The sequence below is a fragment of the Ranitomeya variabilis genome, chromosome 3 (genome assembly GCF_051348905.1).
Source record: "Ranitomeya variabilis isolate aRanVar5 chromosome 3, aRanVar5.hap1, whole genome shotgun sequence".
In the NCBI taxonomy this organism is placed as follows: Eukaryota; Metazoa; Chordata; class Amphibia; order Anura; family Dendrobatidae; genus Ranitomeya; species Ranitomeya variabilis.
This window is the reverse complement of record NC_135234.1, coordinates 708442003-708467003: the sequence shown is the minus strand read 5'-3', so window position 1 is coordinate 708467003 and position 25001 is coordinate 708442003. Positions and strand designations below refer to the sequence as shown.

Below are 25001 nucleotides of genomic sequence, written 5' to 3'. Positions count from 1 at the left end.
CACTAAGTATACTAAGTATCAGGACATTATCACTGACAAACTTTTTTTTATATATTTTTTCTACTTTTATTAGTACACTTAAAGGGAGTCTGACAGCAGGTTTTTGCTATGTAAGCTAAAGGAAGCATGCTGTAGGGGTTAATCACAGATTTCATCTATGCCTCTCTTATCAAGGTCCCTGGTAATGTTTGCCTGCAATGATTGTGTTAGCACCAGAAGCTTAATACTGTGATCCAGCTGCGTGAGCCTCCTGGTCCGACCACGCCCCCTTCTGTGATAAGCAGCTTACGGTCTATGGACATTGTATATGGAGAGCCTGGTGTGGGCGGGGTTAGCTTCCTCAGCGCTGCTGCATTACTATATCTTAAAGAGCTAATTGTGTGAGAATGGCTGCACCCAGTAATCTAAGTGATACGTCGTTGGATTCAGGGTCTCTTTACCTACATCAGGCTGCTCTGAGATGAGGGAGCCAAAACCTACTTACAGAATCCCTTTAAGTATTCAAAGCTATTATCCATTAAAGTAGAAAGTTCTGTATTCTACAGTATAATCTACAGTATCCCAATGTTCTAAGGAAAGGGTAAGTGCTATCCGGTTTTGTTTTTTTTTTATGGGTAGCACTTGTACGTTTGATAGTTTTTATGACGCTGTTGACATGTCTGCGATTTTTTTTTTTTTTTAATTTACAGTGCCTTGCGAAAGTATTAAGCCCCCTGCAACTTTTCAATCTTTTCCCACATATCATGCTTCAAACATAAAGATACCAAATGTAAATTTTTGGTGAAGAATCAACAACAAGTGGAACACAATTGTGAAGTTGAACGAAATTTATTGCTTATTTTAAGTTTTTGTGGAAAATCAAAAACTGAAAAGTGGGGTGTGCAATGTTATTCGGCCCCTTTAACTTAATACTTTGTTGCGCCACCTTTTGCTGTGAATACAGATGCAGGTCGCTTGGGTATGTGTCTATCAGTTTTGTACATCGAGAGACTGAAATTCTTGCCCATTCTTCCTTGGCAAACAGCTCGAGCTCAGTGAGGTTTGATGGAGATCATTTGTGAACAGCAGTTTTCAGCTCTTTCCACAGATTCTCGATTGGATTGAGGTCTGGACTTTGACTTGGCCATTCTAACACCTGGATATGTTTATTTGCGAACCATTCCATTGTAGACTTTGCTTTATGTTTGGGATCATTGTCTTGTTGGAAGATAAATCTCCGTCCCAGTCTCAGGTCTTTTGCAGATTCCAACAGGTTTTCTTCAAGAATGGTCCTGTATTTGGCTCCATCCATCTTCCCATCAATTTTAACCATCTTCCCTGTCCCTGCTGAAGAAAAGCAGGCCCAAACCATGATGCTTCCACCACCATGTTTAACAGTGGGGATGGTGTGCTCAGGGTGATGAGCTGTGTTGCCTTTACGCCAAACATATCTTTGGCATTGCCAAAAAGTTCAATTTTGGTTTCATCTGACCAGAGCACCTTCTTCCACATGTTTGGTGTGTCTCCCAGGTGGCTTGTTGCAATCTTTACAGTGACACTTTTTATGGATATCTTTGAGAAATGGCTTCCTTCTTGCCACTCTTCCATAAAGGCCAGATTTGTGCAGTGTATGACTGATTGTTGTCTTGAGGACAGACTGTCCCACCTCAGCTGTAGATCTCTGCAGTTCATCCAGAATGATCATGGGCCTCTTGGCTGCATCTCTGATCAGTCTTCTCCTTGTTTGAGATGAAAGTTTAGAGGGACGGCCGGGTCTTGTAGATTTGCAGTGGTATGATACTCCTTCCATTTCAATATGATCGCTTGCACCGTGCTCCTTGGGATATTTAAAGTTTTGGAAATCATTTTGTATTCAAATCCGGCTTTAAACTTTTCCACAACAGTATCACGGACCTCTCTGTTGTGTTCCTTGGTCTTCATGATGCTCTCTGTGCTTCAAACAGAACCCTGAGACTATCACAGAGCAGGTGCATTTATACGGAGACTTAAATACACACAGGTGGATTATATTTATCATCATTAGGCATTTAGGACAACATTGGATCATTCAGAGATCCACAATGAACTTCTGGAGTGAGTTTGCTGCACTGAAAGTAAAGGGGCTGAATAATATTGAACGCCCCACTTTTCAGTTTTTGAATTTCCACAAAAATGTAAAATAACCAATAAATTTCGTTCAACTTCACAATTGTGTTCCACTTGTTGTTGATTCTTCACCAAAAATTTACATTTGGTATCTTTATGTTTGAAGCATGATATGTGGGAAAAGGTTGAAAAGTTCAAGGGGGCAGAATACTTTCTCAAGGCCCTGTATTTTCTGACTCTGCAAAATCGCAGAGACATATCAGATAGTGACCTGAGTGTCCAGATCACTCTGCAATGAAAGTCTATGGGTCCGTGAAAAAATCAGACAGCACTATGATGCAAAGAAACTTTTTTTTTTTAATCAGTGAAAAAATACCTGCTGTCACTCTGATGGAAATGACTGATGAAACTCAATCTGTTTTTCTCGTTCATCAAAAGAAACCTGACAGAATATGTGGCAGAGAGCTAGGAGAACACAACCTAGCGTTCTATTACCTAAAGTGCAATAAATCTGTATAATAATCTGCACTAATACAATCCAAATAATTTGTACATAATGTTCTTTCTTAATGTACTGCTGTTCTTAAATTTACACATTTTGTTTTTCTTCTCTAATGCCTCTCTGCACTAGTATAATCAAGGCAATGTATCAATAATCTCATTATTCTGTTATTGTACGGTAAATATAGCAGAAATATTGTACAGATGGGTCAAGTGCCTCAATGCATCTCAGTGTGTGTACACCGGGCACATCAGGAGGCCAATTAAAGTTAAACGCATGCAGATCTCTCAATTCAAACCCCGAAGTGCAGTGATGGCAGTAAAGCACTAAGATTGGCCATCATCAATTATACACGATAAATAACGTATACAAGTGCAGCCAGAGCCCTGATGGCAGATACTGGCAAATGTACATAGTAAAATAAAGTGCAAATAGATCTCTGAGTCTTAACCGTGCACCTATGATACCTGCAATATATGTGCATCATGGTAGATAATGGTAACTTTTGGTAATTGAATTAGGAAGAAGGAGATGGCTGCTTCATCGGTGGCTAAACTTTGAAGGGAATACTGTGGAGGCTATTTTTTTCACTGGATGTACACTTTTAAGGAGCTGTTGCCTTGTCATTGGAAGGTAATCTTTGAAGGAAAGTTAAATAAGGCTTCATTCAAGGTCATACTTTTTTTGCATAATTTTTCAAGGTTTGGGGTTGCGCTTTAAAGGGAATCTGTCAGTAGGATTAAAGCTCCTTAGCCGACAATAAGGGCATGACAGTCATAGGAAGCTGAGTAATATGACGCCTTGATACCTGTGATCAGATTTCTAATTCTAGAGGAATTCACATTTTTCTTAAATAAGCTGTTAAAGAGAATCTGTCAGTAGGATTAACCCTCCTAAGCTGTCTATATAGACATGTAGGTCATGGGAATCTGAATAAAATGGTACCTTGATATCTGCAATCTCTTGTCTTATTCCAGAGAAATCCACATTTTTCTTCTATGTAGATGAGCGGTTGCAGACTACAGGGGTGGACGCTGATCTGCATGAGAATCTGCCTCCGGAGATAATTTTTTTAATACCATAGAAGGGGGAGTTACCAGTGTGATGTGTAATGACTGACAGTCAGTGATGATGCCAGACACATCTGCATGTTCCTTTCAGCTTCCATCTCACAGGCAGACAGGGCTGTAATATTGTTGCAATACAGCAAAGCTGAGAGAGAAGCAAAAAATATGCATGAAAACGAAGTTCAGTTCTCCTGTTTTGTGGTAGTTACACGTCTCACACTCGTAACTCCCCTTTTATTTAAAACAATCTCTGGAGGCAGATTCGTATGCACATCAGTTTCCTGCCGTAGCCTGGAGCAGCTTATTTACATGTAAGAAAAATGTGGATTTCTCTGGAATAAACATGGAAAATTGGAACAGCACTTTACCAATAGGTGGGTGCACGCCTCCCAGACAAAACATCCAAGTCCTGCCTCAATCCAGACATAGAAAAAAATGCAGGCAGCACTCCATAGCTTAAAGGTAAAAAAAATGTGGTTTTATTTCAAACCCAACGTTTCGGCTCAAATAAGCCTTTTTTAAGCCATTTCTTTGGAAGAAGACATTGTATCACACATATCAATGTATTATTTTATTCAGCTTCCTATGACCTGCATACAAGATGCCTAGGAGGGGTTGATCCTATTGACATACACTTTAAGAACTTTTGGCAGGACCAAGATCTTCCTGAGAGTCTGCCTCTTGGGGCGAGTACTTCTTTTCCCTGTATGACGTTGCACAATCATTTTCAGGCAGCAGCATTTTGGGGAATGAAGAGCACTCCTGTTGTGAATTCTGTTCTTGGGCTCCCTCCGGTGGTTATAAGTGGTAGCGCTGCTGTCTGTCCTTCACAGCAGTTATCAGGTGTGTCCACTCTGGACTGGGCTATTTAGTCTGGCCTCACCCTTCAGTCAGTGCCAGTTGTCCATTGTATTCTGGAGGATTCACATCCCTTCATGGTTTCTCCTGCTTCCTGGTCTTTTCACCAAGATAAGTTCTGCTTGTTTTGCAGCCCACATGTTGTGGGCCTCATTGTTCAGTGCATTTCTTGTTTTTTCTTGTCCAGCTTAATCTGTGTAAGGATTTATGCAGTCAAGCTGGAATCTCTGGAGAGGCAGATATACCCTCCATATCTTTAGTTAGATGTGGAGTCTTTTGTATTTTCTGTGGTGGATATTTGCTAGTATTTTAATACTGACCGCATAGTTCTCTGTCCTATCTTTCCTATTTAGCTAAATTGGCCTCCTTTGCTAAATCCTGTTTTCAGCCTGTGTATGTTTTTTCCTCTCCTCTCACAGTCAATATTTGTGGGGGGCTGCCTATCCTTTGGGAATTTTCTCTGAGGCGAGATAGTTTTCCCTTTTCTATCTATAGGGTTAATTAGTCCTCCGGCTGTGTCGAGGTGTCTAGGATCAGTAGGTACATCCCACGGCTACTTCTAGTTGGGGTGTTAAGTTCAGGGTCCGCGGTCAGTATAGATACCACCTTCTCCAGAGTACGTCCAATGCTACTCCTGGGCCACCAGATCATAACAGTACAACTGGCCAACAATGAGTTAACTGCATCTCAGAAGAAGGGAAAGAAAGTGCTGAGCCATTTTTTTTTCTGTACTCTGTTGTGTTTTTTTTCTTCCTCTTTACCTTTGGGTGGTTCAGGAGTTTGGCGCTGACATGGATGTTCAGGGACTTGCTTCTCGTGTGGATCAACTTGCTGCTAGAGTACAGGGTATTTCTGATTATATCGTTCAGACTCCAGCTTTAGAGCCTAGAATTCCAACTCCTGATCTGTTTTTTGGGGACAGGTCTAAATTTCTGAGCTTTAAAAATAACTGTAAACTGTTTTTTGCTCTGAAGCCCCATTCCTCTGGTGATCCCATCCAGCAGGTTAAAATTGTCATATCTCTGTTGCGTGGCGACCCCCAGGATTGGGCATTTGCCCTGGAACCTGGGAATCCGGCGTTGCTTAATGTAGACGCCTTTTTTCTGGCGCTTGGGTTATTGTATGATGAACCTAACTCTGTAGAGCATGCTGAGAAAACCTTGTTGGCCGTGTGTCAGGGTCAAGAAGCGGCAGAATCATATTGCCAGAAATTTAGAAAATGGTCTGTCTTGACTAAATGGAATGAGGATGCTTTGGCGGCAATTTTCAAAAAGGGTCTTTCTGAATCCGTTAAAGATGTTATGGTGGGGTTCCCCACGCCTGCTGGTTTGAGTGATTCTATGTCTTTGGCCATTCAAATTGATCAGCGCTTGTGTGAGCGCAGAGTTGTGCACACTATGGCGTTGTCTTCCGAGCGGAGTCCTGAGCCTATGCAATGTGATAGGATTGTGTCTAGAGCTGAACGACAAGGATTCAGACGTCAGAATGGGTTGTGTTTTTACTGCGGCGATTCTGCTCATGTTATTTCTGAGTGCCCTAAGCGTGTCAAGAGAATCGCTAGTTCTGTGACCATCAGTACTGTACAACCTAAATTTCTGTTATCTGTGACCCTAATCTGCTCATTATCGTAATTTTCTGTCATGGCATTTGTAGATTCAGGCGCCGCTTTAAATTTAATGGACTTAGAATTTGCCAGACGTTGTGGTTTTCCCTTACAGCCTTTGCAGAGTCCTATCCCTTTGAGGGGCATTGATTCTACACCATTGGCTAAAAATAAACCTCAGTTTTGGACACAGTTAACCATGTGCATGGCGCCAGCCCATCAGGAAGATTGACGTTTTCTGGTGTTGCATAATCTGCATGATGTTATTGATAATGCTGGGGTTTCCATGGTTACAGGTGCATAATCCGGTGTTGGATTGGAAATCTATGTCTGTGACTAGTTGGGGTTGTCAGGGGGTTCATGATGACGTTTCTTTGATGTCAATTTCCTCCTCCCCCTCTTCTGATGTTCCTGAGTTTTTGTCAGATTTCCAGGATGTCTTTGATGAGCCCAAGTCCAGTTCCCTTCCACCGCATAGGGACTGTGATTGTGCTATTGACTTGATTCCAGGCTGTAAGTTCCCTAAGGGTCGACTTTTCAACCTGTCTGTGCCAGAACATGCTGCCATGCAGAGTTATGTTAAGGAGTCTTTGGAGAAGGGGCATATTCGGCCATCTTCTTCTCCATTGGGAGCAGGTTTCTTTTTTGTTGCCAAGAAGGATGGCTCTTTGAGACCCTGTATTGATTATCGCCTCTTGAATAAGATCACGGTCAAATTCCAATACCCTTTGCCTTTGCTCTCTGATTTGTTTGCCAGGATTAAGGGAGCTAGTTGGTTTACTAAGATTGATCTTCGAGGGGCATATAATCTTGTTCGTATTAAGCAGGGCGACGAATGGAAAACTGCGTTCAATATGCCCGAGGGCCATTTTGAATATCTTGTGATGCCATTCGGACTCTCTAATGCTCCATCTGTGTTTCAGTCCTTCATGCATGATATATTTCGGAATTATCTTGATAAATTCATGATTGTGTATTTAGATGATATTTTGATTTTTTCGGATGATTGGGAGTCTCATGTGAAACAAGTCAGGATAGTATTTCAGATCCTTCGTGATAATGCCTTGTTTGTGAAGGGGTCTAAGTGCCTCTTTGGAGTACAGAAGGTTTCTTTTTTGGGCTTAATTTTTTCTCCCTCATCTATAGAAATGGATCCGGTTAAGGTTCAGGCCATTCATGATTGGATCCAGCCCACATCCGTGAAGAGTCATCAGAAATTTTTGGGCTTTGCTAATTTTTATCGCCGTTTCATTGCCAACTTCTCCAGTGTGGTTAAACCTCTGACTGATTTGACGAAGAAAGGCGCTGATGTGACGAACTGGTCCTCTGCGGCCGTTTCTGCCTTTCAGGAACTTAAACGCCGATTTACTTCTGCCCCTGTGTTGCGTCAGCCGGATGTTTCTCTTCCTTTTCAGGTTGAGGTTGACGCTTCTGAGATTGGGGCAGGGGCCGTTTTGTCTCAGAGGAATTCTGATGGTTCCTTGATGAAACCGTGTGCCTTCTTCTCTCGAAAATTTTCGCCTGCGGAACGCAATTATGATGTCGGTAATCATGAGTTGTTGGCTATGAAGTGGGCATTTGAGGAGTGGCGACATTGGCTTGAGGGGGTTAAACATCGTATTGTGGTCTGGACCAATCATAAGAATCTGATTTACCTCGAGTCTGCCAAACGGCTGGATTCTAGACAGGCCCGATGGTCCCTGTTTTTCTCCCATTTTGATTTTGTTGTCTCGTATCTTCCGGGTTCTAAGAATGTTAAGGCTCATGCCCTCTCTAGGAGTTTTTTGCCTGATTCCCCTGGGGTCCTTGAGCCGGTCGGCATTCTGAAGGAGGGGGTGATTCTTTCTGCCATCTCCCCTGATTTACGACGGGTTCTTCAGGAATTTCAGGCTGATAAACCTGACCGCTGTCCAGTGGGGAAACTGTTTGTTCCTGATAGATGGACTAGCAAAGTGATTTCTGAGGTTCACTGTTCTGTGTTGGCTGGCCATCCTGGGATTTTTGGTACCAGAGATTTGGTTAGTAGGCCATTTTGGTGGCATTCTTTGGCACGGGATGTGCGCTCCTTTGTGCAGTCCTGTGGGACTTGTGCGCGGGCCAAACCTTGCTGCTCACGCGCCAGTGGGTTGCTTTTGCCTTTGCCGGTCCCTGAGAGGCCTTGGACGCATATTTCTATGGATTTTATTTCAGATCTTCCGGTTTCCCAGAGGATGTCGGTTATCTGGGTGGTTTGTGACCAGTTTTCTAAGATGGTTCATTTGGTACCTTTGCCTAAATTACCTTCCTCTTCTGAGTTGGTTCCGTTGTTTTTTCAGCATGTGGTTCGTTTGCATGGCATTCCGGAGAATATTGTGTCCGATAGAGGTTCCCAGTTTGTTTCCAGGTTTTGGCGGGCCTTTTGTGCTAGGCTGGGCATTGATTTGTCTTTTTCTTCCGCACTTCATCCTCAGACAAATAGCCAAACCGAACGAACTAACCAGACTTTGGAAACTTATTTGAGATGCTTTGTGTCTGCCGATCAGGATGATTGGGTGGCTTTCTTGCCATTGGCCGAGTTTGCCCTTAATAATCGGGCTAGTTCTGCTACCTTGGTTTCACCTTTTTTTTGTAATTCTGGGTTTCATCCTCGTTTTTCTTCGGGGCAGGTTGAGCCTTCTGATTGTCCTGGGGTGGACTCTGTGGTTGACAGGTTGCAGCAAATTTGGGCTCATATTGTGGACAATTTGGTCTTGTCTCAGGAGGAGGCTCAGCATTTTGCTAACCGTCGGCGGCGTGTGGGTTCCCGGCTTCGGGTTGGGGATTTGGTCTGGTTGTCTTCCCGTCATGTTCCTATGAAGGTTTCTTCCCCGAAGTTCAAGCCTCGGTTTATTGGTCCTTATAGGATTTCTGAGATTATCAATCCAGTGTCTTTTCGTTTGGCCCTTCCAGCCTCTTTTTCCATCCACAATGTTTTTCATAGATCTTTGTTGCGGAAATATGTTGTACTTGTGTTCCCTCTGTTGATCCTCCTGCCCCGGTGTTGATTGATGGGGAGATGAAGTATGTTGTTGAGAAGATCTTGGATTCTCGTTTTTCAAGGCGGAGGCTTCAGTATCTTGTCAAGTGGAAGGGTTATGGCCAGGAGGATAATTCTTGGGTTGTTGCCTCTGATGTTCATGCTGACGATTTGGTTCGTGCCTTCCATTTGGCTCATCCTGATCGGCCTGGGGTCTCTGGTGAGGGTTCGGTGACCCCTCCTCAAGGGGGGGGGGTACTGTTGTGAATTCTGTTCTTGGGCTCCCTCCGGTGGTTATAAGTGGTAGCGCTGCTGTCTGTCCTTCACAGCAGTTATCAGGTGTGTCCACTCTGGACTGGGCTATTTAGTCTGGCCTCACCCTTCAGTCAGTGCCAGTTGTCCATTGTATTTTGGAGGATTCACATCCCTTCATGGTTTCTCCTGCTTCCTGGTCTTTTCACCAAGATAAGTTCTGCTTGTTTTGCAGCCCACATGTTGTGGGCCTCATTGTTCAGTGCATTTCTTATTTTTTCTTGTCCAGCTTAATCTGTGTAAGGATTTATGCAGTCAAGCTGGAATCTCTGGAGAGGCAGATATACCCTCCATATCTTTAGTTAGATGTGGAGTCTTTTGTATTTTCTGTGGTGGATATTTGCTAGTATTTTAATACTGACCGCATAGTTCTCTGTCCTATCTTTCCTATTTAGCTAAATTGGCCTCCTTTGCTAAATCCTGTTTTCAGCCTGTGTATGTTTTTTCCTCTCCTCTCACAGTCAATATTTGTGGGGGGCTGCCTATCCTTTGGGAATTTTCTCTGAGGCGAGATAGTTTTCCCTTTTCTATCTATAGGGTTAATTAGTCCTCCGGCTGTGTCGAGGTGTCTAGGATCAGTAGGTACATCCCACGGCTACTTCTAGTTGGGGTGTTAAGTTCAGGGTCCGCGGTCAGTATAGATACCACCTTCTCCAGAGTACGTCCAATGCTACTCCTGGGCCACCAGATCATAACACACTCCCCACATCATCTTGGTGTAGGTTTCTCAGTGTGGGTCATAATGACAGAGAGTGGGCTCTCCTCACTGGTCTCACTGCAGAACCATGTGGGATTAAAGTGTTGGAGTAGAGAAGAGCGGAGTGTGATTACTAACACGTCTTCAGCTTTCTTCTGGTGCCAATGTGGTGGGGGAGTGTCAGTAGAGAAAATCTGAGCTATGTTTCATTACAACTACTGTTATTTGTTCTCCTCGCAGTGCTCTAGTCTCTGATGTGCTGCTCATCCCCACACATCGACTGACTGCTATGAAAGCTGAAAAGTGTTCGTAATCACTCATATGTCTGTATTGTTTCAGGCACTTTTTAATAATATGCAGCTCTGCAGTGAGGAGCGCAGACTGGAGAAATCTGCTGTGGTGGCATACTCTTGTATCGCCTGCCTGCTCCTGCTTCATTATGATTGGACAACATCATACAGGGTGAGAAGTACACGCCCCCAGAGGCCGTCTCTCTGGAAGATCTCTGCTCTGCCCTCAGATCTTAACAGCTCATTTACATATTAAGAAAAAGGTGGATTTCTCTGGAATAAAACATCGCATCGCAGATGTCAGGGTCTCATGTTATTCCACTTTGTAGGACCTACATGCCCATATAGACTGCTGAGGAGGGCTGATCTTTTTAACAGATTCCCTTTAAGGGTGGGAAATGGCACAACGAAGAAGAAGACGGCTAAAAATATATGCGGCGTACAGCATATGTTATGCGGAAGAATCCTCAGATTAGGGAGAAGTTTAATAAATTAGAATTCTGAGTATTATATTTTAAATTGAAGCCTGATAGTTGTAATTACATGGAAACCACATTTTAAGTTTTATTTGTCATGTTAATTTAATTTTAATTTTTTTTGTTTTTATTTACTAACAGATGTTTATGGCATCATTGCTGCACACAGTCCCGAAGAGAGCGTATATCCACCTCAGGTAAGTGTCATTCTTGCTCTACTTCATCTATACACGGAACGTGTAAAAATCTAATTAGAAGGTCACATTAAACAATTGCTACAAATGGCTTTATTTAATTTTACAGGTTGAATTCCTCATTTTGATTTTTCTATTAGATATTTCTGTTCCTCTTTCCATAAATGAGAAGAACAATGCAGGAGCTTTAAATTTGCTCTCTTCTTCAAACAGAAAAAAAGGAACAAAAAACAACCTTGCTGTCAAACAATCTCTCTATATATTATAATTGTGTAAGCCGCTTGAAATTCCCTGTGGTCAAATAGGTGCAAAATCAGATTGAAATTTTTTTTGTATGAATCAAATAACCAGAGTGCAATGATACAATGCAGCAGGTCACTCTATTATGAGATTCCCTGCAGCGGTTTATTTGCTGATATATATCTTGTATTATTATGATCCTCAAAGTATTCCACTATTTCTGTTGAACTGAAAATTGTTTTTCAGAATATCTTCTAAAATACCAAATGAAACCCGTGTTCTACCGAACAAAACTTGCTATGAAAATGTGATTTCTATATTTCTGAAAAGCCTCCTAAAAATCTAACAATTATTGGAGTCACCTTTAATTGCATTAGTCAACCTGCTTTGCTTTATGTAAAGTAAATGTTTTGTTATTAACTCCTATATAGCTAGACTTTTATATTGATAAAACGCAAAGATAGCCATTATCAAGCGTAAAATTGCAAAATTACCATGACATGAATGGGCATATAATGTTGACAGATAACCTATATAAGCATCAATGGTACCCATATTCAGTTTACTTTCTCTACTCTATGTACATGTGTTTCTTTGCAATCTTCTCAGTCTTCTTTCCCAAAGGAGAGGTACAGTGTCTTTAATTGAGGACCTAAATGCAATCATTTGATCACCACATGCAGCGGGTGAAATAAGTATTGAACACGTCACCGGTTTTCTAAGTAAATATATTTCTCAAGGTACTATAGATATGAAATGATCATCAGATATCTGTAACCCATCCAATACACAGGCAAAGAAATCAAACCATAGATAAATTAAGTTTTATGTAATAATGAGAAACGGCACAGGGAAAAAGTATTGAACACGCTTACTGAAATTTAATTAGTACTTTGTTCAAAAGCGTTTGTTGGTGATGACAGCTTCAAGACACCTTCTGTATGGAGAAACTAGTCGCATGCATTGCTCAGGTGTGATTATGGCCCATTCTTCCACACAAACACTCTTCGCATCCTGAAGGTCCCATGGGCTCCTTCTATGAACTCTGAGCTTTAGTTCCCTCCAAAAATGTTCTACTAGATTCAGGTCTGGTGATTGGCTCGGCCTTTCTAGCAGATTTATTTTCTTTCTCTGAAATTAGTTGAGAATTTCCTTGGCTGTGTGTTTGGGATTATTGTCTTGCTCATATGTCCACTCTTATTTTGTCTTCATCATCCTGATAGATGGCAGGAGATTTTTTTTTTTTTATCAAGAATGTCTCTGTGCATTTGTTCATTCACCCTTCTTTCAGTTATCTGAAGTATACCAGTGCCATATGCTGTAAAACAGCCCCCCATCATGATGTTACCACACACAAACATCACTGTTTGCTTAGTGTTATGGGGGTGATATGCAGTGCCTTTTGATGTATTACGATTAGATGTATTACAACTAGTGATGAGCGAGTATACTCGTTACTCGGGATTTCCCGAGCATGCTCCGAGTATTTGTGACTGCTCGGAGATTTAGTTTTTGTCGACACAGTTGCATCATTTGCAACTGCTGGACAGGCTGAATACATGGGGGGGTTGCCTGTTTGTTTAGGAATTTTCACATGTATTCAGGCTGTCTAGCAGCCACAAATCATGCAGCTGTGACAATAAAAACTAAATTTCAGAGCACGGCAAAATACTCGGAGGACACCCGAGCGTGCTTGGGAAAACCCGAGCAACGAGTATACTCGCTCATCACTAATTACGACATCTAAAGAGTTTGTTCTCCTCTGACTATATTCTCCCAGTATTTCACAAACTTGTCTAAAGTTGTTGAGCAAACTTTAAATGTGCTTTAATATTCTTTTTGTTCAGCATTTGAGGCTTGCATTGTGACGGTGCATAGAGGCCATGGAGGTTGAGTTTATTACTCATTGTTTTCTTTGAAATAATTGTACCTTCTAATTCCAGATCTTTCTGCACCTTTCCTTAGGTGGTCCTTGGCTCTTAGACAGCTCGTTTGATAATTCTTTTCACTTTATGGTAAAATTATGTTCTTTCCACTTCTGGATCATAGCCAGCACCTTTTTCTGCCTATGACAGCTGATCTGATCAGCTGTCATGTGCCCCTAACATCCGTGGGAGGAATCGCGATCCTTCCGCTGCTGTTATTATTATTATTTATATAGCATCATTAATTCCATGGTGCTGTACATGAGAAGGGGTTACATCAAAATACAAATATCACTTACAGTAAACAAAACTAACAATGACAGACTGGTACAGAGGGAAGAGGACCCTGCCCTTGCGGGCTTACATTCTACAGGATTATGGGGACGGAGACAGTAGGTCGAGGGTTGCAGTAGCTCCAATGGTGTTGAGGTGGCCGTGTGGTCTTTACAGGTTGTAAGCTTCTTTGAAGAGGTGGGTTTTCAGGTTTCTTTTGAAAGATCCAAAAGTAGTGGATCACTGGATGTGTTGGGGCACTGAATTCCAGATCATGGGTGATATTCGGGAGAAGTCTTGGAGGCGAGTGGGTGAGGAGCGAATAAGCGTGGAGGAGAGGAGGAGGTCTTGGGAGGACCGGAGATTACGTGAGGGAAGATATTGAGAGATTAGTGTGGAAATATACGGAGGAGAAAGATTATGGAAGGCTTTGTAGGTCAGTGTTAGTAATTTAAACTGGATACGCTGAGAAATTGGGAGCCAGTGAAGGGATTTGCAAAGAGGGAAAGCAGGAGTGTAGTGAGGAGAGAGATTAATTAGTCGGGCAGCAGAGTTAAGGATGGACTGGAGGGGTGCGAGAGTGTTAGAAGGTAGGCCACAGAGGAGTATGTTGCAGTAGTCGAGGCGGGAGATGATTAGGGCATGCACGAGCATTTGGGTAGAGTGTGGGTTGAGAAAAGGACGGATTCTGGAAATATTTTTGAGCTGGACGCGACAGGAGGTGGCGAGAGCTTGGATGTGCGGTTTGAAGGACAGGGCGGAGTCAAGGGTTACTCCGAGGCAGCGGATTTTGGGGACAGGAGAAAGTGTGATTTAATTTATTTTGATATATAGATCAGGTAGGGAAGATATGCGAGATGGAGGAAAGATAATCAGTTCTGATTTGTCCACATTGAGCTTGAGGAAGCGAGAGGAGAAGAAGGAGGATATGGCTGATAGACACTCTGGGATTCTGGAGAGCAGAGAGGTGACATCTGGGCCAGAGAGGTAGATCTGAGTGTCCTCGGCATATAGATGGTACTGGAAGCCATAGGACCTTATGAGTTGTCCCAGGCCGAGTGTATAGATTGAGAAGAGTAAGGGTCCTAGGACAGAGCCTTGAGGGACACCAACAGAGAGGGGGCGAGATGAAGAGGTAGTATGGGAGTAGGAAACGCTAAATGTGCGGTTGGCAAGGTATGAGGAGATCCAAGATAGGGCAAGGTCTTTGACCCCAAAGGAAGAGAGGATCTGTAGTAGGAGGCAGTGGTCAACTGTGTCGAAGGCAGAGGACAGGTCTAGGAGGAGGAGTATAGAGAATTGTCTGTTAGCTATGGCTGTAAGTAAGTCGTTAGTAATTTTGGTCAGGGCAGTCTCAATGGAATGGTGGGGACGGAAGCCAGATTGTAGGTTGTCGAAGAGAGAGTTAGATGCAAAGTGAGAGGAAAGTTCAGCATGGACGTGCTGCTCAAGGAGTTTGGATGCAAATGGGAGCAAAGATATGGGGCGATAGCTGGACATACCGCTTGGGTCAAGGGATGGCTTTTTGAGTGTAGGTGTGAGTGTGGCATGTTTGAAGGCAGAGGGGAAGGTACCAGAAGTTAGTGAAAGGTTGAAGAGATGGGTTAGGCATGGGATTAGTGTGGTGCTGAGGTTGGGGAGGAGGTGGGATGGGATGGGGTCAAGTGCACAAGTGGTGAGGTGTGATTTGGAGAGAAGATGAGCAAGCTCCCCTTCAGAGATTATGGAGAGTGAAGTTATGGGGTTTGGGCATTGGTCTCTCATACAAAGGGGTTGTGGTGGTTGGACAACAAAGTCTTGCCTTGTTTGGTCTACCTTATTTTTGAAGTGCGTGGCAAAGTCCTCAGCAACGATTAGGGAAGTTGGAGGGGGCAGAGGTGGGCGGAGGAGGGAGTTAAAAGTGTTGAACAACTGTTTGGGGTTGTGGGATAAGGAAGATATGAGGGTTGTGAAGTAGGCCTGTTTAGCAGAGGTGAGAGCTGATTTGAATGCCAGTGTTGCTTGTTTGAGTGCAGTGAAATCATCTTGTGAATGCGTTTTCTTCCAACGCCGTTCTGCAAATCTCGATACTTGCCGAAGCTTTTTAGTGATGTTATTGTGCCAGGGTTGTCTATTGGTTCGTCACACTCTGCTATGCATGACAGGGGCGACTGTGTCAATAGCTGATGCAAAAGTGGCATTGTAGAAAGCAGTGTCTGTGTCGTGGAGTGAGGATATAGAGGACAGTGGTAGGATAGAGTTGGAGAGTGTGTGGGTGTCTAGGTGTGCGAGGTTCCTGCATGGGTGCGCATGGTGCTGGACATGGGTGACAGGTGAGGAGGACAGGGATGAGAAAGTGAGTAGATGGTGGTCAGATAGAGGGAGAGGGGAGGTTGTGAAGTTAGATAGGGAGCATAAACGGGTGAAGACCAGGTCTAATGTGTGTCCGTCTGTGTGGGTGGCTGAGGAGGACGAAGTAAGGGAGAGGAGTTTGGAGGCTGCTGACTGGTGGGTGTCAATGGGGATATTGAAGTCACCCATGATGATGGTGGGAATGTCAGCAGACAAAAAGTGAAGGAGCCAGGTGGAGAATTGGTCAATAAAGGCAGTGGTCGGGCCCGGAGGTCGGTATATGATGGCCATTTGGAGGTTGTAGGGGGAGTAGATGCGGACAGAGTGGACTTCAAAAGAGGGGAGGATAAGGGAGGGTAGAGGTGGGATTTGGTTAAAGGTACAGTTGGAAGAAAGGAGAAGGCCCACTCAGCCACCATGTGTGTTGCCAGGGCGAGGAATGTGGGTGAAGTGGAGGCCACCGTAACATAGTGCAGTAGGGGAGGCTGTGTCAGAGGGTGTCAGCCATGTTTCGGTGATGCCCAGAAAGAAAAGATTACGAGAGGTAAAGAGGTCGTGAATCACGTGGAGTTTATTGTAGATGGAGCGGGCATTCCATAGTGATCCAGAGAGAGGGTGCAGGGGGGTGGGCGTCATGAGCACGGATTTGAGGTGGGCAAGATTTTGGGTGTTTATATTGGGTTGGGAGCGATAGGAGGGGGTAGTAATGGGAGGTATGAGCTGTGGGGGTCCAGGATTGGGAGATATGTCTCCAGCACTGAGGAGAAGCAGAGAGAGACAGAGCAGGTGAGAGAAGGAGAGTGGGCGGCTTGCTTTGTGTGTTATTAGGAGAGATCTGAGGTTGAGCGGCAGGTCAGCAGAGGAGGTCAGGTGGGGAAGCAGGAGGGAAGGAGAGATTATTACTTGGTTAGGGGGTGCTGGGGTTTGGGGATAGCGAAGGAGAGTGAGGAGTAAAGGAGCCAGAACTGTTAGAGCGTATGTCAGCATGATGAGAATAAGTGTGGCAGAAAGGGAATGAAATTTAGTACAGTTATTAACAGTGGTTAGTCTTACCTTCTGTTCACTTCTGGCTCATTTCTGGCATATTTCTGCTATAATATTTGCTGTTATCCTTATAGAGACATCCTTATAGAGACAGACCAAAGTCCAGACAGACCTGTGTCTCTGAATTTATAACAGGCTAAGGGCTCCTGAAATAGGCCAGGTGTGATCAGGAGGGAGGGGCAGCAGGGAGACAGGTCACAGACACAGGAGGGGATTAATTAGTAGTCAGAAGGGAAAATGCAAGGGGAAATAGATCCAAGTGGAAAGATAAAGCCAAACTGTGTATTGGCATCAAGGAATTAAAATGAGAAAACATGCAGGGGAAGGGGAAAAAAAAACCAGTCATAGCAGCCAGCGGACATACCAGGAAGAAATAGCAGGGTGAGGAAGATCAGGAAAGTTGGGTGATGCTGTTATCCCGTTAAATGACGCTGTCAAACTCTGACAGCAGCATTTAACACGCGCTTAAGGCAATCGTGCCGGAAATCTGCCCATCAGGTGATCGCGGGTCACCGATCGGTTTGCATGACACCCAGAGGTCTACTACAGACCTATATGGTTGTCATTGCCGGATTGCTATGAGCGCCGCCAGGTGTTTAGCGCTCATAGCAAGTAATTCTGCTACATACAGGTGATCTAATAATCGCCTGTATGTAGCAGAGGCGATCGGGTTATGGCAGCTTCTAGTCTCCCATGGAAACTATTAAAGCATGTGAAAAGTAAAAAAATATATAAAAAATAAAATAAAAGTTCATATCACCCCCCTTTTGCCCCATTCAAAATAAAATAAAAAAATAAAAATGAAACATACTCAAATTTGGTATCGCCGCGTTCAGAATCGCCCGATCTATCAATAAAAAAAAGGATTAACCTGATCGCTAAACGGCGTAGCGAGAAACAAAGTAAAAACGCAAGAAGTGTGTTTTTTGGTTGTCACGACATTGCATTAAAATGCAATAACAGGCGATCAAAAGATTGTAACTACACTAAAATAGTATCATTAAAAACATCAGCTTGGCGCGCAAAAAATAAGCCCTCACCCGACTTTTTTAAGACCGTTTGGAATGTTTTTTCACCACTTGGAGAATCACAATGTCAGGTCAGTTTTAGCATTTAGTGAACATGGTAAAACAAAATAAAAAACAACTGTGGGTATGCACCTTTTTGCAATTTTACTGCACTTTGAATTTTTTTCGCGTTTTCCAGTACACAATATGTTAAAACCAATGGTGCCATTCAAGATTACAATTCGTTCCGCAAAAAATAAGCCCTCACATGGCCATATTGACCAAAAAATAAAAAAGTTATGGCTCTGGGAAGAAAGGGAGCAAAAAATGAAAACGCAAAACCGAAAAATACCTCTGGTCATGAAGGGGTTAATGTAGAATTTATATGTCTTGTGCGTGATTGCCTGTTTATATTAGCAAAACTGTTCATAAAAACTAGAAATATAAGGTAATGTGTCCTTTTTTTTTTTTTAATATAAAAACGGGCTTGTTTATATATACAGCCTTGACTAGCTCAAGGTACTTTCCACAGTCCTGTGGCTCAGCCTATAAATAATGGCCATCAAAATGCCAAGATGGGGGACAAAGCAGCTCTGAAATGGCTAAAGCAGAATCCAATCCTTGATAAGTGTACTGTTTGATTGTCACTAAAATACTTATGTTGTTCATTCTTTTCGGATTAACAATTATTGCATTTATCCGGCTTCAGCAGCATGATGACTCATTGGGACGTGACTTCTGGAAAACTGCCGCTTTTTGCTTTTTGTCGGCATTAGTGATCATGCAGTATTCCTGCATTGATGATGATTTTGCTAAAAAATGATGGTTTTATATAGATTTTTTTCTTAAACATTTTTAACATTTGCCATCACTGAGATTGTCCTACTGCCCATGAGATTAGAACAAATGATATTTTAACTTATACACCTGAAAGGATTGTGGCACAAGACAAACTCGTTGTATTAGTTAATTCACTAAAAAAGTACAAGGAGGGCTGCCTCTCTTAAAAAAGAAATACCGTATTTTCCGGTATATAAGACGAATTTTTAACCCCTGGAAATCTTCTCAAAAGTTGGGGGTCGTCTTATACGCCGGGTACGGCATGTGTGGAGCTCTGAGGTCGCTGCATATGGTGCAGGGAGCGGTCCCGGATGGTTCAGGCCCTGGGATCCATATTCAAAAAAAGAATACAAATAAAAAATAGGGATATACTTACCTTCCGACGGCCCCGCGACATCACAAAGGTCCTTCGCGCAATGCATCCCTGGGAATGGAAGCCGCCGCTGAGAGCCGGGAGAACTTCGGGGGCCGTCGGAAGGTAAGTATATCCCTATTTTTTATTTTTATTCTTTTTTTTACATGAATATGGATCCCAGGGCCTGAAGGAGAGTCTCCTCTCCTCCAGACCCTGGGAACCATCCGCACCGCACACGCCCCCGACTTATATGGCGAGTATATTCCAAACTCTATATTTTAAATGGAAAAGTTGGGGGTCGTTTTATACGCAAAATACGGTAAATAAAAATATAAATATGTAATACTAGTTGGCCTGTGTGAAATTTTCGCACATTGGTTGTCGGGGGCTCAGGCAATTTAAGGAAAATTAAGCTGGTCAAATGTAAATGTATTTAATGAGAGCACAGAGAGGTATGCGTGTCACTGACATATATATATATATACATGCATATGTGTGTATTTTCCCGATTATTTGAGCCCGTGGATCCATTATATGTCCATTTTGCAGGTCGGCGAGAAAATCTCGCCATACGGATGCCGTATGTATGTCACACGGATGCTTACATGTGAGAAAATCGTATCCTCGCACTGCACACAGATAACAGAAGGATCACTGTTCAGGGAACATTTCTGCGATTCTAGTCCGTGTAAAACGTAACGATTTTTTATTTTTTATACGTTGTGTGTGACTCCAGCCTAAAGGAGATCCCCCAACATTAAACATAATGGTACCGTATATACTCGAGTATAAGCCGACCCGAGTATTAGCCGACCCCCCTAATTTTGCCACAAAAAACTGGGAAAACTTAATGACTCGAGTATAAGCCTAGGGTGGGAAATGCAGCAGCTACCGGTAAATGTCAAAAGCAAATATAGATACCAATAAAATAAAATTAATTGAGACATCAGTAGGCTAAGTGTTTTTGAATATCCATATTGAATCAGGAGCCCCATATAATGCTCCATAAAGTTTATGATGGCCCCATAAGATGCTCCATAGACACATTTGCCCAATATAATGCTGCACAAATGTTGATTATGGCCCCATAAGAGGCTCCATAAAGGTATTTGCCCCATATAGTGCTGCACAAACCTTGATTATGGCCCCATAAGATGCTCCATACAGACACTTGCCCCATATAATGCTCCACAAACGTTAATTATGGCCCCATAAGATGCTCTATAAAGATATTTGCCCCATTTAGTGGTGCACTAACGTTGATTATGGCCCTATAGAGACATTTGCCCCATATAGTGCTGCACAAACGTTATGGCCCCAGAAGGTGCTCCATACAGACATTTGCCCCATATAGTACTGCACAAACGTTGATTATGGCCCCACAAGATGCTCCATACAGACACTTGCCCCATATAGTGCTCCACAAACGTTATGGCCCCATACAGACACTTGCCCCATATAGTGCTGCACAAACGTTGATTATGGCCCCATACAGACACTTGCCCCATATAGTGCGGCACAAACGTTATGGCCCCATAAGATGCTCCATACAGAGACATCCCCCATTTGCTGTTGTTGCAATAGAAAAAAAATCACATACTCACCTCTCCGTCGCTCAGGCCCCCGGCACTTTCAATATTCACCTGACTTCCTTCCGGCGCCGCTTCATCTTCAGCGTCTTCTGCACTGACGTTCAGGCAGAGGGCGCGCACTAACCACGTCATCGCGCCCTCTGACCTGAGCGTCACTGCAGAAGACGCTGAAGACGGAGTGGCGCCCGGAACGGGGAGCAGGTGAATATTGTGCAGCGCTGCGCTCCCCGTTATACTCACTTGCTCCTGGCGTAGTGTGTCCCTGCTTCCCCGGCGCCGGCAGTTTCTTCCTGTACTGAGCATTCACCGTTACCGCTCATTACAGTAATGAATATGCGGCTCCACCCCTATGGGAGGTGGAGCCGTATATTCATTACTGTAATGAGCGGTACCATGTGACCACTCAGTACAGAGTACAGGAAGAAGCTGCCGGCGCTGGGGAAAAGACGTGCTGGTACCGCGCCAGGAGCAGGTGAGTATAATTAGACAGCCCCCGCTCCCCCTCCCCTGCCGACCCCTGGGTATGACTCGAATATAAGCCGAGAGGGGGACTTTCCGCCCCAAAGAATGGGCTGAAAATCTCGGCTTATACTCGAGTATATACGGTATTTTACTTACTGATCAGAAGGGGTCTGATTGTCAGGACCTTGAAAAAGAACAGGGGCAGCAGCATTGTTTTCCCCTCCACAGCAGCACTGCCATCTATCTGCAGTGTAGGGAAGTACAACACAGCCCTATGTATGTGAACGGAGCAGCGCCCTGTACAGCAGTGCCACTTTGACAGTAAAAATGGAGAATTGACTCCATAACTAAGTGTATTTACACCATTGTATAATAATTGGGAATATCCCTTTAAAAAAAAAAAAAGTAATATCTGCAGATTATTTTACCTTTTTTTTCCCTACGGTTGTTTTTTTTTCAATCTTTGCAAGGTTGTTTCCACCAATCTCTCCCGTCGGGAAACATTGTACAGTCTGAGTTATGTCAACGCTGCAGTTTTTTACTTGGAACCAGAGGTGACTCCAGTTCACCAATAAGCTGCAACCTTACAAGGAAGCTAGACTTTTCAATGACTGTCCAATAATATGGAAAATTTGATGGTTCAGAACCTGTCCGGTCACTTTTAGGCTGCATTAATTTATATCTTCGGTTTTAACCCCTTCCCGACATTTGACGTACTATCCCGTCGAGGTGGGGTGGGCCCGTATGACCACCGACGGGATAGTACGTCATATGCGATCGGCCGCGCTCACGGGGGGAGCGCGGCCGATCGCGGCCGGGTGTCGGCTGCATATCGCAGCTGACATCCGGCACTATGTGCCAGGAGCGGTCACGGACCGCCCCCGGCACATTAACCCCCGGCACACCGCGATCAAACATGATCGCGATGTGCCGGCGGTGCAGGGAAGCATCGCGCAGGGAGGGGGCTCCCTGCGGGCTTCCCTGAGGCCCCCGGAGCAACGCGATGTGATCGCGTTGCTGCGAGGGTCTTACCTCCCTCCCTGCCTGGTCCAGACCCGGATCCAAGATGGCCGCGGATCCGGGTCCTACAGGGAGGGAGGTGGCTTCACAGAAGCCTGCTCAGAGCAGGCACTGTGAAGCAGCCTGCACTTCTCTCAGATCGGTGATCTGTCAGAGTGCTATGCAAACTGGCAGATCACCGATCTGTATTGTCCCCCCCTGGGGCAAAGTAAAAAAGTAAAAAAAAAATTTTCCAAATGTGTAAAAAAAAATAAAAAAAATATTCCAAAATAATGAAAAAAATAAATAAATATTATTCCCATAAATACATTTCTTTATCTAAATATATAAAAAAACCAATAAAAGTGCACATATTTAGTATAGCCGCGTCCGTAACGACCCGACCTATAAAACTGGCCCACTAGTTAACCCCTTCAGTAAACACCGTAAGAAAAAAAAAAAAAAGAGGCAAAAAACAACGCTTTATTATCATACCGCCGAACAAAAAGTGGAATAACACGCGATCAAAAAGACAGATATAAATAACCATGGTACCGCTGAAAGCGTCATCTTGTCCCGCAAATAACGAGCCGCCATACAGCATGATCAGCAAAAAAATAAAAAAGTTATAGTCCTGAGAATAAAGCGATGCAAAAATAATTATTTTTTCCATAAAATAGTTTTTATCGTATAAAAGCGCCAAAACATAAAAAAATGAGATAAATGAGGTATCGCTGTAATCGTACTGACCCGAAGAATAAAACTGCTTTATCAATTTTAGCAAACGCGGAACGGTATAAACGCCTCCCTCAAAAGAAATTCATGAATAGCTGGTTTTTGGTCATTCTGCCTCACAAAAATCGGAATAAAAAGCGATCAAAAAATGTGACGTGCCCAAAAATGTTACCAATAAAAACGTCAACTCGTCCCGCAAAAAACAAGACCTCACATGACTCTGTGGACCAAAATATGGAAAATTTATAGCTCTCAAAATGTGGTAACGCAAAAAATATTTTTTGCAATAAAAAGCGTCTTTCAGTGTGTGACGGCTGCCAATCATAAAAATCCGCTAAAAAACCCGCTATAAAAGTAAATCAAACACCCCTTCATCACCCCCTTAGTTAGGGAAAAATAAAAAAAAAGTATTTATTTCCATTTTCCCATTAGGGCTAGGGTTGGGGCTAGGGTTAAGGCTACAGTTAGGGTTGGGGCTAAAGTTAGGGTTAGGGTTGGGGCTAAAGTTACGGTTAGGGTTTGGATTACATTTACGGTTGGGGATAGGGTTGGGATTAGGGTTAGGGGTGTGTCAGGGTTAGAGGTGTGGTTAGGGTTACTGTTGGGATTAGGGTTAGGGGTGTGTTTGGATTAGGGTTTCAGTTATAATTGGGGGGTTTCCACTGTTTCGGCACATCAGGGGCTCTCCAAACGCGACATGGCGTCCGATCTCAATTCCAGCCAATTCTGCGTTGAAAAAGTAAAACAGTGCTCCTCCCCTTCCGAGCTCTCCCGTGTGCCCAAACAGGGGTTTACCCCAACATATGGGGTATCAGCGTACTCAGGACAAATAGGACAACAACCTTTGGGGTCCAATTTCTCCTGTTACCCCTGGGAAAATACAAAACTGGGGGCTAAAAAATAATTTTTGTGGGAAAAACAAAGATTTTTTATTTTCACGGCTCTGCGTTATAAACTGTAGTGAAACACTTGGGGGTTCAAAGTTCTTACAACACATCTAGATAAGTTCCTTGGGGGGTCTAGTTTCCAAAATGGGGTCACTTGTGTGGGGCTTCTACTGTTTAGGTACATTAGGGGCTCTGCAAACGCAATGTGACGCCTGCAGACCATTCCATCTAAGTCTGCATTCCAAATGGCGCTCCTTCCCTTCCGAGCCCTCCCATGCATCCAAACGGTGGTTCCCCCCACATATGGGGTATCAGCGCACTCAGGACAAATTGGACAACAACTTTTAGGGTCCAATTTCTCCTGTTACCCTCGGGAAAATACAAAACCGGGGGCTGAAAAATATTTTATGTGGGAAAAATTTTTAGTTTTATTTTTACGGCTCTGCATTATAAACTTCTGTGAAGCCCTTGGTGGGTCAAAGCGCTCACCACACATCTAGATAAGTTCCTTAGGCGGCCTACTTTCCAACATGGTGTCACTTGTGGGGGGTTTCTACTGTTTAGGTACATTAGGGGCTCTGCAAACGCAATGTGACGCCTGCAGACCATTCCATCTAAGTCTGCATTCCAAATGGCGCTCCTTCACTTCCGAGCCCTTCCATGCGTCCAAACGGTGGTTCCCCCCCACATATGGGGTATCAGCGCACTCAGGACAAATTGGACAACAACTTTTGGGGTCCAATTTCTCCTGTTACCCTCGGGAAAATACAAAACTGGGGGCTAAAAAATAATTTTTGTGGGAAAAATTTTTATTTTTATTTTTATGGCTCTGCATTATAAACTTCTGTGAAGCCCTTGGTGGGTCAAAGTGCTCACCACACCTCTAGATAAGTTCCTTAGGGGGTCTACTTTCCAAAATGGTGTCACTTGTTTAGGCACATCAGTGGCTCTCCAAACGCAACATGACATCCCATCTCAATTCCTGTCAATTTTGCATTGAAAAGTCAAACGGCGCTCCTTCCTTTCCGTGGTCTCCCATGCGCCCAAACAGTGGTTTATCCCCACATATGGGGTATCAGCGTACTCAGGACAAATTGTACAACAACTTTTGGGGTCCAATTTCTTCTCTTACCCTTGGTAAAATAAAACAAATTGGAGCTGAAGTAAATTTTTTGTGAAAAAAAGTTAAATGTTCATTTTTATTTAAACATTCCAAAAATTCCTGTGAAGCA

At 43.5% G+C, this 25001-nt stretch overlaps 1 protein-coding gene across 1 annotated transcript in view; it reads left to right on the top strand.

Moving 5' to 3' along the window:
* Positions 1 to 25001, top strand: part of B3GLCT (beta 3-glucosyltransferase) — a 530741-nt gene that overhangs the window by 156379 nt on the left and 349361 nt on the right. Inside the window, exon 2 of the mRNA XM_077298263.1 lies at positions 11027 to 11082. Within this exon, the coding sequence (XP_077154378.1) occupies positions 11027 to 11082 (56 nt within the window). The remainder of the gene's footprint in view (positions 1 to 11026; positions 11083 to 25001) is intronic.